This window comes from Vombatus ursinus, unplaced genomic scaffold (genome assembly GCF_900497805.2).
Source record: "Vombatus ursinus unplaced genomic scaffold, bare-nosed wombat genome assembly UNPS02014942.1, whole genome shotgun sequence".
NCBI classification, from domain to species: domain Eukaryota; kingdom Metazoa; phylum Chordata; class Mammalia; order Diprotodontia; family Vombatidae; genus Vombatus; species Vombatus ursinus.
In genome coordinates, this window is record NW_020954720.1 from 3,466,195 (window position 1) to 3,486,476 (window position 20,282).

General features: G+C 38.2%; 1 protein-coding gene across 1 annotated transcript in view; it reads left to right on the forward strand.

The window, feature by feature from the left end:
* RNF219 (ring finger protein 219) overlaps positions 1–17,956 on the forward strand; it is a 45,986-nt gene extending 28,030 nt beyond the window's left edge. The window contains exon 6 of the mRNA XM_027844558.1: positions 15,123–17,956. Coding sequence (XP_027700359.1) covers positions 15,123–16,665 — 1,543 coding nt within the window. The 3' untranslated portion in view covers positions 16,666–17,956. The remainder of the gene's footprint in view (positions 1–15,122) is intronic.
* The last annotated feature ends 2,326 nt before the right edge of the window (positions 17,957–20,282 follow it).

Consider the following 20,282-nt stretch of genomic DNA (forward strand, 5'->3'; position numbering starts at 1 on the left):
TCTCTCTCTCTCTCTCTCTCTCTCTCTCTCTCTCTCTCTCTCTGTCTCTCTCTCTCTCTCTCTCTGTGTCTCTCTCTCTCTCTGGAGGTGGATAGCATTTTTTTTCATCATGAGTCCTTTGGAATTGTCTTAGATCATTATATTGATCAGAGTAGCCAAATTTTTCACAGTTGATCATCATTACAACATTGCTGTTACTGTGTACAGTGATTTCCTGGTTCTTCTCACTTCATTTTTCATCAGTTCGTATAGATCTTGCCATGTGTGTCTGAAACTGTCCCCCTTATCATTTCTTATAGCACAGTAGTACATCATCACAATCGTGTGTCACAACTTGTTCAGCCATTTTTCAGTTGATGAGCATCTTCTCAATTTCCTATTCTTTGCCACCAAAAAAAGAGCTGTTATAAATATTTTTGTATGTATAGGTGCTTTTCCTTTTTTTTTTTTTTAATCTCTTTGGGATACAAACTTAGTAGAGGTATTACTGGGTCAAAGGGTATGCACAGTTTTGTAGCCCTTTGGGCCTAGTTCCAGATTGTTATCCAGAATGATTAAACCAGTTCACTACTCCACTAGCAATTCATTAGTGTACCTATTTTTCCTTTATCCCTTCTAGCATGTCATTTCCGATAGATGTGAGGCAATGCCTCAGAGTTGTTTTAATTTGCATTTCTCTAATAAGTAGTGATTTAGAGAATTTTTTCATATGACTAAAGATAGCTTTGATTTCTTCTGAAAATTGTTTCTTCATATTTCACCATTTATCAATTGGGGAATGGCTCTTATTTTTATAATTTGACTCAATTTCTTATATATTTAAAAAATGAGGCCTTTATCAGAAAACTCACTGTAAAATTTTTTAATATTACTTCATTACCTTTGATATTACTTCATTGCTTGTCTATGGTACATTTTAAGCAAAATGTAGTTTCCCTTATCTCTTTTAATTAAGTCTGTTTTTGCTTTTGCTTTGTGTGAGATCATGATTGCTACTCTGGTCTTTTTTACTTTAGCTGAATCATAGTAAAATCAGTTCCAGCCCTTTAACTCTATGTGTGTCTTTCTGTTTCAAGTGTCACCATTGTTAACAACATGTTGTTGGACTCTGGTTTCTAATCCATTCTTCTATCCACTTCCATTTTTTGGATGAGTTCATCCCATTCACATACACGGTTATGATAACTAACTGTATTTCCCTCCATCCTGTTTTCTTCTGTTTATCATTCTCTCGCTCTCTTTATACTCAAAAGTCTGTTTTGCTTCTGACCACTGCCTCCCTTCCCCTCCCCCAATTTATTTTATCCCCTTTCTTTCCTATTTCCCTATTGGGTAAGGTAGACTTCTATACCTAACGGATGAGAGTAAGGTTCAAACATTGTCCCCCTAACCCCCATTTTCTCCATCACTAAAAAAGCTCTTTGTTGCTGGCTTCTTTTATGTGAGAAGATTTTCCCTATTCTACCTCTCCTTTTCTTCTTCTTCTCCCCACCTGTTTTTTTTTTTTTTTGAGATCATCCCAACATAATTGACTCATACACATGTCCTTTGTCGATGTAGACTCCTTTTAACTATCATAATAATGATAGCGTTCTTAGGAGTTAACATATATCATCTTGCATATGGGAATGTAAAGTTTAATTTATTGAGTCCCTTATGATTACTCTTTCATGTCTTCCCTTTTATACTGTTCTTCAGTCTTATGTTTGTCAAAATGTCAGATTTTCTATTCAGCTCTTGTCTTTCCATCAAGAATGCTTGGAAGTCCTCTGATTCACTAATTATCCATTTTTTTACCCTGAAGGATTATACTTAGTTTTGCTGGGTAGGTTATTCTTGGTTGTAATCCTACTTTCTTTGCCTTCCAGAATATCATATTCCAAGCCTTCCACTCCTTTAATGTGGTAGCTGCTAAATCTTATGTGTTCCTGACTGTGGCTCCATGGTATTTGAATGGTTTCTTTCTGGATGCTTGTAATATTTTCTCCTTTACCTTTTGAGCTCTCTTTTAGGAGATGAAGAGTGAATTCTTTCAGTTTCCATTTTATCCTTTGGATCTAAGATATCAGGGAAGTTTTGCTTTATAATTTCTTGAAATAGGATGTCTAGGCTCTTTTTTTGATCATGGCTTTCCAACAGTCTAATAATTCTTAAATTATCTCCTCTTGATTTATTTTCCAGGTCAGTTGTTTTTCTGATAACAGTTCACATTTTTCTTTTTTTTTTTTCATTTTTTGACTTTGTTTTATTGTTTCTTGGTGTCTCATGGAGTCATTAACTTCCACTTGCCCAATTCTAATTTTTAAGTATTTTCTTTGATGAGCTTTTGTATCTACTTTTCCATTTGGCCTAGTCTCCTTTTTAAATTCTTTTCTTCAGTGAATTTTTGTGCTTCTTTTACCAAGTTGTTAATTCTCTTTTCATGATTTTCTTGTATCACTCTCATTTTTTTCCTCAATTTTTCCTCTACTGCTCTTATCTCTCTCTCTCTCTCCCTCCCTCCCTCCCTCCCTCTCTCTCCCTCCCTCTTTTAGTTACTCTTCCAGAGTATTTTGGATTTGGGTCCAGTTAGAATTTTTTTTTAGGCTTTGCTTGTAGCTGCTTTCACCTTATTGTCTTCTTCTGAGTTGGTCTTCCTTGCCACTGTAGTAGCTTTTTATGGTGAAATTCTTGTTTTGTTGTTTACTCATTTTTCCAGCCTATTTCTTAGCTTTGAACTTTTTGTGAAAGTTGAGCTTGGCTTACCCAGGGGTGGGGAACCACTATCTCAAACTTCAGGCTTTTTCATGCTGCTGTTTTCAAAATTAGTTCTGGGAAGTCTGCAAATTTTGTGTGCTTCCAAAGTGTTATAGTCTAGAGAGAGGTATAGTCGGTGCTTTCCTGGTCTTCACCCAGGATTAGCCCCCTGTAGCCACAAGTGCTGTTACTTCTCTTGACCCTAGAACTGGACCTCATCCCATCCTCTTCTGCAGCCCCAAGTGCTAGTCTTTTTTCTGCCTTGGAACTTCAACTAAGTCCCCTGCTCCCTTGTGAATGACCAGAAGCACTCCTCTCTGCCCTGGAACTGTGACCCAGAACTCAGAGGAGATAGAGTTGCCATTCAGCTCCATTTGCACCCAGTGCCTGCAAAGATTCCCCTAGTCTCTTTCCGACTAGTTGTCCAATCCCCTTACTGTCTCTGAGCTGAGAGCTCCAGAAGTGGTTGCTTCTGCTGCTACTGTCATGGGGACCTTCAGTGCTGCCATTAAGCTCTAGCCAGCCCCTAGCCAGGTGTCATAGTCCTCTCATGCTGACCTCCTAAGTTGTCTTAGGCTGGAAAAATGTCTCACACTGCCTTTTGTGGGCTCTACCACTCCAAAATTTGAGGTGTTGTTTTGAAGTTGTTCAGAGGGGAATATTGGGAGAGTTCAACTGGGTTGCTCCCTCTAATTTGCCGTCTTGGCTCCACCACCACTTCCTTTTTAAAATCCAGTTTTTGTAATATTTTATTTTGGCATGACAGATACTTCCCAATGAACACCCAAATAAAATCTGTAGAAACTGCATTCCCTGAAAACAGTTACACAAAACTGCCTATTAGAGCAGCAATACTCCTCCATTTGACCCTCACCTGACCAAGCCCCTCACACTTTGCCTGACTGGCTCTTACCCGGGACACTTGGGAATGTTTGTATAGCTCTGCTCCACCATATCATCCCCAGCTTAATTATTATGGGCTTTACTTTGTTATGTGTATGGCCAGGAATCTTGCATATTCAAATATTGTCTTGTCTTTGAAACAATACTATGTGCATCTGTTAATGCCAATATCCCTGGATATACCCTGAGGGACCTTGAATACATACACAAATCATTTTACTGCTCAGCACTCCCAAGGCTTAAAGAGGCCAGAGAGCAGTCCCAAACCAATACTGGTTTAATACCCATGCCTCATTGTGGGGATGGTTGATGGGAACAGAAGCTCCAGAAATTCCTACTGCTCAGTCTTTTCCTTTAGTTAGTGGATTAAATAGGCCTCTCAGAAAAGCATTTGAAGAAGATAGTAAGTCTTCCCTCTCCTCCATGGAGACCACATGCTCTTTAGTGGTGGATTAGATGATATCTAAGCCCTTTTCCAATTCTAAAATAGTTTTTTTTTTTAAATTCATTTTGGTTTTAACATAGCAGAAACTTCCCACAAACCCCTTTACAAAAGCATATTCCCCATAAACCTTGACTGTAAATAGGAAGGAGGAATGTGGTCTTTACCTTTGATATTATGGTGCTAACCATTTTATCTGACCAGGTCTTTATGGTCCATGTTAATAATAATAATAAATAAACATTGATGTAGTGGTTTAAGATTTGCAAAGCATTTTGCTAGGTATCTTATTTGATTTTCACAACAACCCTGTGGGTAGGTGCTGTTACTAGTCTCATTTTGTAAATAAGACAACTGAGTCTGAAGGAGGTTCAGTAATTTGCCTAGGGTCACACGGCTAAATAAGTTCCTGAAGCAGGATTCAAACTTTGGTCTTCCTTGCTCCAAGCACGATACTTCATCCCTTACATCAATACTTGTGATCATTGTGTGTATTCTTTGGCTCTGCTTTCTTTACTCTGTATCAATTCATTCAAGTCTCTTATTGTATCTCTCCTCTGATTCCATCAATCTTTACAATGTAGTAATATTTGATTACATTTCTACATCATAATTTGTTCAGTTTTATCCTAATCAATAAGCAGATATTATATTTCTTTCCTTTTGTTGTCAAAAGTAATGCATCTGTAATATTCTTTGAAGTGTCTCCTTTCTTCATTCGAACTCTGACAGGATAAAAGCTGAGTTGATCTCCAAGTATAGTTAGGGACTGTGAAGGCAAATTAGTGGAGATTTTTGGTACCCTTCATCAGTGTAGAGAATTGGACCAAACAGCTTATGCTTTACAGCTTAAGCTGTAAAGGTACGAGTGCTAAGGCCTCCCTGATTCTTGACCCCTGAACCCTTCAGAATCTCTGCTTTTTTTTTTTTTTAATCAGCAGTTGTCTTTCTGATGCCAGTGTTCCTGACCCATGCTTGTCTATAGGATTATAGCTGTGGAGTGGGAAGGAACCTTGGAGACGATACAGCCCAACCCTCTCATTTTGCAGATGAAGAAACTGAGACACAGAGAAGTTATGGGACTTGACGTGACTAAGGTCCTATAGCGAGTAGTGTTTTATGGGCCCATGATTTGGACCTGTGCCAGTTTGTTACCCTCGGGAGGTTCTTCTTGACATCCGGCTTCCATACTCCATAATTCATGGCATTTGACCTGGCCTGATAAGATGACTGATTTTTGTTATGCCCTATGGTTTCCCTGGAAGGGGATCTTGTAGACAGTCAGGGGAACCTGATGGTGCCCTGGGGCCAGACTGTGACAGAGAGGCACTAAAATAAGTTGTTTGCACAGACCCCTCAGCTGCCTAAGGGGCCCATCTCTGAAGGCATAGCTAATTGGGAATGGGCAGAATGACCACAATCTCTTCTCATCTGCTTGTCCTCATTGTAGTGATATAATGTAGAGTGGCCTGTAACACATGTTAATGACCAAATAAATTAGATTGTCAAAGAGACTTTAAACTCCTAGAGAGTTGGGACTGTAGGGCTTAAAAATGACTTTGAAAAAAAAAAGAAAAAAAACCTCATTTGCCCGCTGCACCTTCCCCCCCCACCCTCCAAGCATAGAGCAGGTGCTCAAAAAAAAGTTAAGGATATCTAATCAATTATAGTAGATTTTGATTTTAAGTTTTTGGCAAATACATTAGTCTTTCATGTGGCCTGTTGCAGTATACAGTGTAGAAACATTTATATAGGTTTTAGTCTGCTCCACACTTAAATTTTAAGTATGCACTTCTCCCTTTCCCCCAACATCTATTACAAATGTTATGTTATTGCTGGGATGATTGTACAAGAGGGTCCATTATTTGGTATTGGCAGAGAACAAAGAAGAGGAATTGATTTCTCAACATTTGATTGCAGTCTTTACTAGTTTGCTGAGAGTAAATTTGGTTCACAATTAAAGGTTAGGATCCCCAGAGGACATTGGTGCATTGACCCATGAAAATGGCAAGAATATTGGAAATTTTCTGGGCATTTTGGTTCTAAGAATTGGGGCTCAGGCTTTCAGGATTGTGGCCCAAACGTTACTTACACCAGTTTGCACATTAGGATCACCAGATAGGTTACTATATTTTCTGAGTGCTGTCAGCTTTTGTGTTTCTGATTGAAGTTGAAGTAAAATAAATATAATTTAAAAGCAGAAAAGATGCCATTACAAAGTAAACAAAATACTCTTCCTTACCTGCAGTGCAGAGAAAAGCTGGTTACATGAGGTCAGGCTGCTATGGTTGGAGCACATCACTTCAAGAAAAAGGCCAGGAATAAGAGGAGATTGGAAATTGGAAGCTTCCTGAGAGACTCCTCCTTCATCAGTTCCAGAGAGCCAATATTGAATGTAGGCTCCATGGTTACCCTTGCAGCAAGGCGATCCTGTTACACCTCCCTAATTGACTCGCTGTCCTACTCACCACAGCAGCACTTCCAGACTTTTTCATCCCACCTTAAATCTTCTATAGCTCCCCTTCCTCCCACCCTCTCAGCTGAGAACCACATCTCGTGTTTTACTGGAAAAATTGAGGCCACTCGTCAGGAGCTTTGTCTCTTCCCCTCTTCAACTTGCATTTCCCAATGCTTTCTGCTACTGTTTCTACCTAAACGCCGTCTCACATGAAGAGGAGGCCCATCTTCTTGCCAAGACTGACCTCTCTACATGCCCAAATGATCCAATTCTGTCTCTTCTCCTCCAGTAGATTGCTTCTTCCGCCACTCCATTTACAATCTCTCCTTGTCTGCTGAAGGCTTCCTACTGCCTCTGAACATGTCCCTGCCTCTCCCATCCCCATTTGATCCTTCCACCCCTGCTAGCTATTATCTCATGTCTTCTCTCCAGTTTGTTGCTAAAATCTTTGAGAAGACTGTCTGCAGTAGGTTTCCTCGGCTTCATTTTTTTCTCTTTCTCTTAACTCTCTCCATTCTGGCTTCCAGCCTCATCATTCAGCCAGAGTTAATGATCTTTTAATGGTAGAATCTAATACCTTTCCTCAGTCTTCATCCTTCTTGAGTTTTCTGCAGCCTTTAACACTGTCGATCACCTTCTTCTCTTTATGTTCTCTCCTCTGGAGTTTTGTGACACTGTTCTCCCCTGGTTCTCATTTGCTAGATTTTTATCCAGATCCGTGGATGTCTCATGGAGCTCTGTCCTGGGACCTTTTTCTTATCCTTCTATATTGTTCCATTTGGTGAGCCCATCAGCTCCTGTGGATTCTGTTGTAATCTCTTTGCTGATGATTTTCATATCAGTACAGCCTTGACCTCTCTCACAACTTCCATTCTCACATTGTTAAATGTCTATTGGGTGTCCATAGACATCTCAAATTCAGCACGTCCAGAACAACTCATTATCTTTCCTCTCAAGCTCTCCCTCTTCTTGCGACCTCAGTGTTATCCTCAACTCCTCACTTGCATTCAACCCACACGTCCAGTCTGTTGCCGAGTCTTGAGATTTCTGTCTTCACAGCGTGTCTTATATACTTTCCCTTCTGTTCACTTGCACAGTTAGCGCTATCTCAGTCCAGACCCTCAGTGCCTTATGCCTGCACTATTACAATAGCCAGATGGTTGGTCTCCCTGCCCCAAGTCTCTCCCTTCTCCCGTCTCTAGTCTCCACTCAGTTGTCAGTTTGAGCTTCCTCAAATATAGATCTGACCATGTTGCTACCCTATTTAATGAATTACAGTGGCTCCCTATTATCTCCAGGATCAAATGTAAACTACTTTATGTTTTAAAGCTTTTCACAACCTGGTCTCTTCTTACCTTTACAGTCTTCTTATACCAACTCCACTCTATGTACTCTGTGATCCAAGACCAACATTTCTGACTTTTTTGCTGCTCCTTTTTTTTTTCCCCCTATGAAAGTCCTCAGGGCCTTTATTTATGGTTGGCCCTCATACCTGAAACATTGTCTCTCCTCACTTGTGGTTCCTGACTCCCCTGTCTTTCTTTAGGACTCAGCTTAAATCCCACCTTCTGAAGAGGCTTTTTCCAATTGCCCTACTTACTGGTGCCTTTCCACTGAGATTACCTCCCATTTAAATTGTATGTAACTTCTTTGTACAAGAATGCTGGAGGAGTAAAAATACCACAGCAGCATCCCATATTTTCTGTCAAAGCCTATCTTTTAAATTTTGTCAATGAAGTAGGAAAAATAATATTGGCATTCTAATAAGTATGATGAAACACATGATAAAATGTGAATTGAGATTGGTTTTAATAACATAGCCTATTGTTTTGTACATCTCAAAGTTACATCCTGAGTCCAGGAACTTTATAATGGTTTTGTTTGGTTGTTTTATTTGTATTTTTTGGTCTAGACTTGGAATTTCATTGGTGTAGAGAACTCTCAGGAAACTTCCTCTATCAGTACAGATCAGTTGGTGGGGTAGAGGGTAGGGGTGTGCTACATGGTTATTTTCCCATCTTCTCACAATCAAAATGTCACAAGGACAGTACTTGAACCCAAGTTTTTCTTCACTCTGATGTCTATATGCAATCAGCTATGCCAAGCTGGCACTCTCTGATCAATGAGTGCTGAAAATATTCTGCCTTTAAAAAAAAATCTGGCAATAATCACAAGCATAGTATCTTTTTTTTTTTCTTACAATTAGAGATGAGACTGTTGAAGCTGATTACCACCCAGGTCTGATACATGTGGCTGAAAAGACTAGTGTATATCTTTCATGCTTAGTAAAGTTAAAGCCCATACTTGGTTCAAGGCAGCAGCACATTCTTTCTTTCCTTTTTTTCTTTTTTTCTCTTTAGGCAGTTGGGGTTAAGTGACTTGCCCAGGGCCACACAGCTAGTGTCAAGTGTTTGGTCTGAGGCTGGATTTGAACTTAGGTTCTCCTGACTTGAGGACCGGTGCTTTACCTACTGCACCACCTACCTGCCCCACAGCAGCACATTCTAAATTCACATTCTTCCTACACATATGCTCAAAATAGTCACTGATCTGAGGGAATGAGATCGGGGCATGTGTAGCAGAGTTGGCCTTGTCAAGAAGAAAGGTGACCTCATCATCAAAGATTGGAAGAAAGGGAGAGAATGTAGGATGATGTCATTCCTCTAGCTTTAGCATTAAGATCTCCAAAGAAGGGAAATCTATTACCTCTTATGACAGCCCATTCCCCTTTTAGACAGCCAAATTGTTAGGAAGTTTTCCTGACATAATTTCCACCCATGGATTCTGATTCTACAGATAATAAGTAACAGAGATAAGATTTGAACTTAAGTCCTTTGACATCAAATCCATTGGTTTTCCCTTTGTATAATATGGTGCTTTGCTGACATTTATATAGCACTTTGAAGTTTGCAGATGGCTGTTTCCACAAGAATTATTTAAGGTTAAGGAGTATAAAGAATGTTATCCCTTGTTCTACTGCTTGGTGAACTTCTGGTTCAGAGGGGTTACAATTATCTGTCATCGTTCAGCTAGTAAGTATCAGAGTCAGAACTTGGATGGAGGTCCTCTGACTTAGTGAACAATGCATTTTCCATTAAGCATACCAAGGCCCAGCTCTGCCTCTTACCAGACAGTAAGTTTCCCCATCTATAAAATGGGGATGATATTGCTTGTACTACGAAGCTAAGTGGTTATTGGAAGAAGACAATGTAGGTGACTGTTTTTTGTATCAGTAAAGAGCAGTATAACTGTGGTGAGTAGGAGGAGTTCTATTGTTGTTAAGATTACTTGAATCAAAGTATTGAGGATGAACCCAGAGTCCCCTTATAGTTGGTATGGAACAATTTGAAAGAATACAAGATTTGAAGTGAAGAATCTGCATTCAAATACTGGTTCTGCCATACTTATTATCTGATGATCTTGTTCAAATTACTTTAACTTTATGGGCCTCAGTTTCCTTGTCTGTCAGATGAAAGATATTTATCTTTAAGCTTCCCATAAGTCCTAAATCTTATGATTTTGACCTACGTCAAAATAGGCTTTATGATTGTTATTATGAAGTTGAAATTGATAGATATTTTTGATGGAAAAAGTGTTTAGCAATGCCAGAATTTTTTATATCTAGGGACGATATCAAGAGTAGAAGAATATTTTTCTTCTCCTGAATCTCCTATATTGATATAGGGATGGACACATTTTAATAGAATAAAGTTATTCAAGGTTCATTACTGATTTGCTTTTTAAAAATTATGTCTCACATGGTAATTCTGAGAATTTCTTTTGTTCAAATATGCACATTATGACTATTTGCTACAAGATTTTTTTTCTTTAGTAAATGGGAGTGGAATGGGAGGGAGAGAATAAATTTTTATTAATTAAAAAAGAAAACTTATGTCACCACTAGTTGACCACTTGGTGATTAGTGATTGCCACCCTAATATGGTAGACAGTTGAGATTATTCCTAGATTATTACAGTAGCTTACTGATTGGTCTTCCTGACTCATGTCTCTCCTATTTCCAATTCATCCTCCACATAGCTGCAGAAGTGCTTTCCCTAAAGCATAGGTATTATCATGTCACTTTCCTATTCAGCAAATTCCACTGGCTCCCTAATAACTCCATAATAAATAGTAATAACAATAGTGGTAGTAACAGTAGCAGTACACATTTACATAGCTCTTTAAGTTTGCAAAGTACTTTACAAATGTCCTCACAACAACCCTAGGATATAGGTGCTATCCTTATCCAAATTTTAAAGAAGAGTAAATTGAGGTAGATATTAAGTGACTTGCCCAGGGTCAGTCACATAGCTAGTTTGTATCTGAATTCAGATTTGAACTAGGGGTCTTCCTGATTTCAGTTCCAGTGCTTTACCCACTGTACCACCTAGTTTTCTCAATACAAATACTCTTTTAGGCATTTAAAGCCCTTCGCAACCTGGCTTCAACTTACCTTTCCAGCCTTAATATACATAACTCACCTTTATTTACTCTTTGTTCCAGGCAGAATGGCCTTTTTGCCATTTCTGATATATAACATAACCTCTCCCTCTTCCGTGCCTTTGTACGTCCAAGGCTCTTCCTCGTCCCTTGAACATACCCTTTCCTTACCTCTGCCTCTTAGAAATTTGGGTGTCTTTCAAGGCTTAGCTCAAATTCTGCTAACTACATGAGGCCTTGACTTGGCCCAGCCCAAGAATTGCTAGTTCCACTCCCCTCAAATTGCCCTGCATATACTTACATGTTGTGTCTCTTTGAGGATGTAAGTTTCTTGAGGGGAGGAATTATCTTCATTTTTGTCTTTGTATTTCCAGTGCCCAGCACATAGTAGGTGTTTAATAGATAATTGTTCATTGATTGATGTTGCTGACCTTTTAATAATCCAGTTAATATTGATCCAAAGACTTGACGATCCCTTGAGCATGTTAGATTGAACCATATTATCTCTGAGATAAAAGGGGCATTAGGCATCACCTGATTTATCCTCCTCATTTCATGGATGAGAAAACTGAGCCCTAGAGGGAGGAGTGAAATAGAATGAGAGACTTAGAGGTGGAGGACAGTTTCTTGTTCGTGTAGTCTAACCACCTCAATTTACAGATAAGGAAACTGAGGCACAGAGATGTTAAGTAACTTGCCCAAAGGCACACATTTATTAGCAGAGATGGAATTTGAACCTAGGACATAAAACTTGCCTAATCTAGCCTTGACTAGAATTCAGGTCCATTATACCATGATATCTTTCTTGGCTGAGATAGCCAAGGGATGTTTCTTGTTTTATTTTCATTCTTTGACTTTCTTCTCACAACATATCAACTTTCCATTTTAGGATGGAAAAAATTACTATAGGTTTCATTTAAAATGTTGGTATTTTGGCTTTCCTTCAGTAAATCTGTTGATGGACATTAAAAAAAAATAACCTGAGCATTAGAACAAATAAATGGGGGATCATAAAATTATATCTGAACTTAAAATCTAATTATATCACAGCAGTTTATATTTATGGTTTGTTTTACTATCACAAAGCACTTCCACATTCTTCTTCTCATTTGATCCTGGCAAGTACCCATCAAGGCAGATAGTGCCTTTATAGTGCCATTATTATTCCCATTTTACAGATGAGGAAACACATTCTAAGAGGTGGACTTCCAAAGTCAGAATCTGAACTCATCTTTTGCCTCCAGCTGTACCACACAGCCTCTCATGAGCTAAAATCTTCAGAACTGGGGGGTAGGGGGTGGGGGGGAAGGTCTTTGTAATATTTCCTTATAAAAGCCTCTGCTGCCTTCCCAGATATCCTTCAGTAGCAGTTCACATATTACCTATCAGTATTGCTAGGTTTTAAGCAATCTGATTTTTTCACCTGAGGACATTCATTATGAAAATTACACTTGAGAATACAAAACTTACTCATGGTAAGCAAATTGGATGTTGCCAGTTTTCATCTTTGCATTAAATAAACATATTACATAGTTCTTCCATTAAAAAAAAACTTGCCAAATATGTATGTAAATGTGGAAGCCTTTTCAAAAGAAAATCTCGCTCTTGAAGTAGTCTAGAAAATTTATTGCTAAATTGCCTCCCAAAACTTTGTGCACATTGATCAAGGATTGACTTTAAATATGAGGGTTTGGTGTTTTGAAGTATCTATTGAGGGAACTGCAACATGTATTGGCATTATATTTAAATATTCCAACTAGCAAACTTTACCTTCTTTAACCTTTCCACCCCCAAAATATACCCTCTTTATCAAAAGAGACAGATTGTTGCTATTCCTTTTTTAGAAGCTAAAGGGAGTATGCTTTCTCTTGGAAATATAGTTCGTATCAGAGAGCAAATCAATATTAGGAGATCATATGTAACTCAAACCTCTCCTTTTATAACAACACAGATTGCAGCTTCTTTAACTCTTCCAGAATCAGATTAAATAGGAACAGCAGGACACAGGGCCCTGGGTGACCTGGATGGCTAATGGTTGCCTCTAAATTAGAATGCAACTTAGCACGACAAAAAAAAAAGATTTGTTTGTTTTAAATAAAAATGGGGTAGAGAGTAACACAGATATGTATGGTTGCAACAGCAAATTCAATTCAGCAAGCATGAATTAGCTACCTCTTATGAATAAGGTGCTAGAGGAACAAGGGATGTGGGGGGGGAGGGAGAGAGAGAAATGATAGTCATATCATTTCACCTGCCCACCAGAAACTATCATTTTGTTTAGGCAATGTTCTTAACCTTTTTTGTGTGTGTGTCATGGACACATTTGGCAGTCTGGTGAAGCCTATGGACAAATCCCTTTTCAGAATAATGGTTTGTTACCTAGGACATGATAAATTTCAATTAGGGAGTTAGTGAAAAGGTCATTTTTTCTCCTCGTAGTTCACAGACTCCCTAAAGTCTATCCATGGACACCTTAGTGTCCATGGACTCCAGTTTATGAATCTTTGTATTAAGGGGGTTCTAATCTGTACACAGATAAGTAGTAGGGAGTGATGGGTGTGAAGGACAGGACCAGAAAAAAACACTCCAGCAAAATGTGAGAAGGGAGTGATCAATTTTGGTTCTGTTTGAGGGGAGTAGGAGAGGCAAAGAGAGTGGGGAATGAGGGAAAAGTATATTTGAGCTATGGAAGATGGCCTTCAAAAATGTATCAAGGTTGGAGATGTTATTTCAAATTCTGGGAACATCTAGTTGTTGATTTCATGTCTCTTACAATTTGCCATTATAAATACATAGTGTATAATACATTGTCAGATATGTAATAGCTACTCAGTTGATACTTGTTACCAGTTATGATGTAAGGTTAGATTCATATCAGAGTACCATAGGAGGTAGGGTAGGTAGGAATGTAGATTTATCGTAGAAGCAAGTTACGGTCAAAGAAAATTATATCATGGGCTCAGAGAGTTATAAGAAATTCTGAGAAGTCACCTGAGGAGTTCGACCCCCCACCCCTCTGCTACCAGGCAAAGGTAACAGTGAAATATCCCAGACAAATAAATAGGCATTAAAGGTTTGAAAATGTTTTGAATGAGTGTGTTTATTTGGGAAAGGAATTATCTTTTAATTGAAAGTAAGGAAAGTTAGAAGAAGGAAAGTGGAGTGGGAGTAACCTTTTAAGCTTATGTTCATTGTTTCATCAAACAGCATTTGATTCCTACAGGTATACGGATTTTCCTGGTACCGTTGTCAGTGTACTCTAGTGCATGCAGCTGACCAGTACCTGCCCTTTGTAGGAAAGGTCAGTGAAAACAAAATGATAAAGGGATGATTATCTGATGCATTCTTTTCAACCCCAATCTTAAATTCTTGTTCTCAGGAACAGTATGAAAATGTTTTTATGTGGAATATATCTGAGCCACAAGCACAGATTTTGTATTTCAAAGTTGGAAGAAATGAGATTGATGTCCCACACAATAGTAAAATGCCAAAAATAAGTGGCTCTGGAATGAGTTAAAGCACAGGACTTGGGAAGGCTGAGTAAAAAACTGTAGATCTAGGATGGCTGTAATTGAAAGGGACCAAATAAGTATTTAAAACCACCTCTCTCAGGACTGTTAAGATTTCTGAATTTCAAATTGGCATTTTATATTTGACAAGGTGACATTGTGTAAGAAATGTATTGTAAAACACGGCTGTACGATAGGAAAATGATTGAATGTAAATATTTCAAGATGTGGACTACTGTTCAAATGTTATCATAAATCTTTGCCATTGTTTTAGGGGATAACTCTTCATGCATATTTGAAGTGAATTGATAGGTCTAGCTTTTGGAAGGGTAATCTTCAGATGGTTTTTGCCTCAGTGCTACTAATGGTCTGATTTGATTAGTAAAGAATACTGTTAGCTATTCACCATTGTTATTTTCTATGTGTTAGTATGTAGGAAAAGTCATTATTAAGTAAGGAAAAAAAAACTAATGGAGTCTGTTTATGTCCCCATTCACTGAAGGGCCTGAAATTTCAATGTTATGTGTATGGAATCAGAAGATGCAATTATTTCTGATCTTAAACTTTTTTAAAAGAAAAAAGTATAAAAACCTTACTTTAGTTGGAAGATTAATTGTCCTTCCATTTTTTGCAGGTTTGGCAGATTTACAGTTGCTGCTCTTCAGTCCAAGGTAGAACAGTATGAGAGAGAAACAAATCGCCTCAAGAAAGCCCTGGAACGAAGTGATAAATATATAGAAGAATTAGAATCTCAAATCTCACTGCTAAAAAGCTCAAGTGAAGAAACTGAAACTTCAAACTCCATTAGCCAAAGAGTACTTTCTACAGAACAAGGAAACAGCCACCCTGAGGAAAGTACCACAACTTTAATAAGTCAGGTAGATGGTGTCGGAAAGCAGTCTGTTGCAGCCAATCCAACTTCTTCACACCTTACACAGTCTTCAAGTAGTAGACTCTTAGATGTTAACTCTGCTAGTCAAGAAGGCTCAAGTGAGAGAGAGACAGAGTGTTGTAAGAACAAAGAACTCTTCCCAGAACAGTTGAAAATCCTGTTAGATGTTACTGATACAAGGATGGATGCCTGTTTGGAAAGACAGTGGAATAATAAAACTGGGAATTGTGACCTTTACAAAGATGAGGAACTTTATGATCTCCCAGCTCCCTGTACCCCCTCTTTGTCTCTTAGTTGTCTTCAGCTCAATACCCCAGATAACAAAGAAAGTTCTCTGGTCAAAACAGAGAGTATCAGAAAGCACTCACACCATCTAAGAAAACTGGTGTTTGATGATTTTTGTGGCACCTCAAGCAGTTGTGGCAAAGATTCCCTCCAGGAAAATACAAATAGTTGTGAAAATGGAAAGAAGTCAGAGTGTTTCACTTCCCCAAAGTCAGTATTTTGGGATTGTTGCCCTACCAATTTTGTCCAGAACTTAGATTTTGGAAGTTCAGAGCAGAACACAGTGGCAAGTTCTTCTGGAGAGCTGTCGTTGAAATCCAGTGAGAAAACAGGTTCCTGTTTATCTAAAAGGTTAAATTCTATTAGATCCTTTGAAATGAATCGTACTAGAACATCCAGTGAAGCGTCAATGGATGCAGCTTACCTTGATAAGATCTCTGAGCTGGACTCCATGATGTCCGAATCAGACAACAGTAAGAGTCCCTATAACAATTTTAAATCCGCTGACGTGGAAACCCCAACAAAGTTAGCACAAAATAGCGAATTTTTGGATGATTCTGATAAACTAGAAGAAAGAACTAAGCCAAATCTTACAAAATGTTCTCAGCTGCTTGATCAGCCGGGAAATAGAAATGAATGGAAACCCACTTCTTTTTTCATCCTTTCACCATCTGACCAAGAGATGAATGAACACTTTCCACTCCTCCCTTCTCCCAATTCAGGAACTAGTGAAATCAAACCCCAGAACTGTTTGTTTCAGAGGGAGTTTTCCCAGAGTTTTTTGTTTAGTAACTCACATAAGCTGTTTGATGATCAGAGGTTTGGGCCATCTTTTTTTAAGATGTCCTCAGAGATGCACAATGTTCACAATCACCTTCAGTCCCCATGGTCTGCCTCCTTCGTGCCTGAAAAGAGGAATAAGAGTGTGAATCAGTCAGCAAAAAGAAAAATCCAGAGTAGCCTTTCTAGTGCCAGCCCATCCAAAGCAACTAAAAGTTGATTCAGTTCTGTTGAAAAGGTACTTTGTCCAGAGAGGAAAATGGAGGTTTCTGAACTATTGGTCCCCCTGCCCCAACCACCCCAGAATCCCAGCTAGTTTGTATTGATCCTTTTAACCAAAAATAAGTAAAAAATGAATGGGCTAGTCTTTACTTCCATACTCCTGAGAACCCCTTCTGGAATAATGCCAGGAAATTGGCGGCTGTTTGGGTCTTTTTTTTTTTTTAATCATCATCATCATTATCATCATCATCGTTATTTTTGTGTTGTATCAGGGTGGGTATGTTTTGTATTCTTATATTTTATTTGTCAAATGCAGTAGCCTGCTGCTAAGAAGCAGCTTGTAGATGTTAAATAAAATTCTTAGAGCTTTCTTCATTGTCCATAAAACATTTTATTTTCATAATGCTTTTCTAAGTATGTAAGTTTATTTTACCTGCCACTTTTATTTTATGACAGTGATGGCCTGATTTTAGGCGAGACCACACACATTGTGCATTAGCCCTGTGGGCTTGAGTTAAATGGAGGTTTTTTGAGTTTGGGGTTTTACTTGTTTTTTTTTCATATTGTCCTTTGACTAGCCAGTGTAGATATGACCTCAAAATTAGAGAAGAAGAAACCATGGTTTTTAACTTCAAAGTGTTTTTTTTTTTTTCTCCTTACGGCTGAGTCTGTTTACCTACCTCTTTGTGGAAAACCAGAAATTCAGCCTACTCTGAGTGGGGAAATATGGTAACTTCATGGCTTGGATGTAGAGCACTCTTAAGTTCTCAGTTCCAGATTCTAGCTCTGATGATGCGGCAGGGCTACTTATTGAAATGCTGGACTTGCTGTTTGCATGGTGCTGTGCTTTATCGAAACCACAGTCTTTGTGCATGCTAGCATTCTTGCTTGCTCTGTTTTCCATGCTAAAGAAAGTTAAGTTTTGGTTAGTAATAGAATGTCTCTCTTATGTAAGATGCAAGTGCTTTTTTCTTTTGTGGGGAGTGGGTAAGGGGTGGGGGAGGGGAAGAGTGAAGCACAATTTTTAATTTAGGTTTGGAAAAGCATTTGTTATTCCAAACATTCAGTCTCCCTATACAGGCCTTTAAAAAATGGGTTTGTATGCTAATGACTTGTTTACCTAATGTGCACTGAACATTTTACATTAATACTGTACTGTTTTACATTAATACTGCATGCTTTTCTATGTGAATTGAATAAAGGATATCATAAGCACTGTAATCCTTGATGTTGTCTCAGCTATTGAAATAGCATACGAAGAGCAGGAAAACCTCCCTTCTTATCACTTTTAGTTGATCTGGAAGTCTGAGATAAGCTATCATAAATCTTTTCCCCCAAATTGGAGTGTTCTCAGTTTCCTTATGTGTAATGAGTGCTTTTTGATTGGTCAGTGTGGACCTGGGTAAGATAAACCATCTTTCCTATAAGTGTTCTTGATCATTTTGCCTCAATGCCATGTTGATAGAACAGCTAAGTGTTGCAGTGGATAAAGGCACTGGGCTTGGAATCAGGAAGACTCCTCTTCCCGAGTTCAGATCTGGCCTCAGATACTAATTGTGTGACCCTGGGCAAGTCACTTAACCTTGTTTGCCTCATTTTCTCGTCTGTAAAATGAGCTGGAGAAGAAAATGGCAAACGTCCAGTATCTCTCCCAAGAAAATCCCCCAAAAGACTAGGATAACTCTGAAACAACTGAACAACAACCACCACGTTGATGAGTGAGCATTTAAGGTAAAGCATTTGAAATTGTAGTGACGAACCTAGAATGATATTTCTAAAGCTGGCACTCAAAGGGCAAAAGTATTTTCCTAATTGTGTGCTCGGTTAAAAGAAACAACATTTTATTTGCTAAAGACATGCCTATTTTTTAACATGTGGACACTAAAATTGTCTCTAAAATGTTAAAACATATACAAGGCGAATGAATATGTGGTGAGTTTCTGTCATCTGAATTACCATTTTCTTCTTTCCCTTCCTACCTGCCTCCCAAAAGTACTTCCCAAGCATTAATTAAAACTAATACATTCATAGGCCCAGGGAAGTGTAGGACATAATTTAATATGTTATTCTTATTTTGACTATTGGCTTTTTTAAATTAGCAAGATCACCATATTCTGATTTGGTTTTTTAAAATACATATCCATGCTTACAAAAAGACAAAATGGTTGAATAATTACATAATGGAAAGATGTTATATTTCTCAAAAATTCTTTTTAAAACAACATCGATTTATTTGAGCTCTCTTCCCGAATGGTTCAGATTAGAGTGCATATGAAATACAGAATATCCTTCTAGAAGAAAACCATTTAAATCACAAAATCTGCATGCTAGTTACTAGTAGAGTTACTAGTACTTGGTCTGTGGTCTAAGTTTCTGCTGGCCCTTGCATGTCAATAGCTAAATTGATCTGGTTAGGTTACAAAATTTATTGGTTGTTGCTTTATAACCTCTTTAAGTAGATCACATAGGTTCTTGCACACACAGGTTCCTATAAAGTCAAGCCACTAGAATTAAAAATAGAGTGGAATTTTTGAAAGTCCTGTTGGTTTAATAATGCTTTTTAACTAATGCTATTTTTCAAGTAGCATTTAATTCATGCTGTTTTCCTGTTCCTTTATATCCAACTTCTAGTTGGCTTTATATGATACAGTAAGTTTACACAAATATTCTTAAAAAAAAACCCAACAACTTTAGATCAAGGTTGTCAGGAGTATTACATTCATTCTTTGCTATTAATTTTTCAAGGACAAATAACTAGTAATTAAGGAACATTCACACCAGGAACTATATGAAAGCATACTACTAACTGAATTTTTAAAATACCATTACAAATCCTCAATAGGTAATTTGTCTTCAGATAGGAAGTGAAGAAATAATAGGACTTGATTTGTTTGATTTTTTTAGCCTTGGTGGAGGACATCAACTTTCATTCAGTTTAAATATATCCATAGTGTTTGTTTTCTCAGAAACTCAATGAGTTCCAGCTTCTTGAGTATATTTGAATGCTACCTTCGTTAACTAAAGTTAGCTTCTTTAATAGAAACTGGTCCGTGGTTTCATGGCTGTATAGAAATGCCATTCATCTGATTCAGTTCAGCAACTCACCTCCAACTTACGTAGTGTTAGAGGGATCCCTCAAAAAATGAAAAAAATGACTTGCCCACAATCATGCAGATAGTATGAGCCATGGCAGGACTCGAACCTAGGTCTCCCATACTTCATGTGCCCTCATCTATTATACCACATTCCCTCTCTGGGGTTTCTCCTACAAACACACTTAGGCTTATTGCTTACCATCTTCTATTTTGTTATTCAGTCGTGAATGACTGTCTGTGATCTTCTGGATGATAGCATGCCAATACTGTCCATGGGGTTTTCTTGGCATAGACATTGGAGAGGTTTACCACTTCCTTCTCCAGTGGTTAAGGCAAACAGGTTAAGTGACTTATCTAGGGTCACACAGCTAGCAAGTGTCTGAAATTATGTTTGAACTCAGTTCTTACTGACTCAAGGTCCAGCACTCTAGCCACTGAGACACCTAGCTGCCCCTATCCTGTTCTATAACTGACAATTACTAAGTGCCTGCTCTGTTAGGTATGTGCTACTATTTAAAGT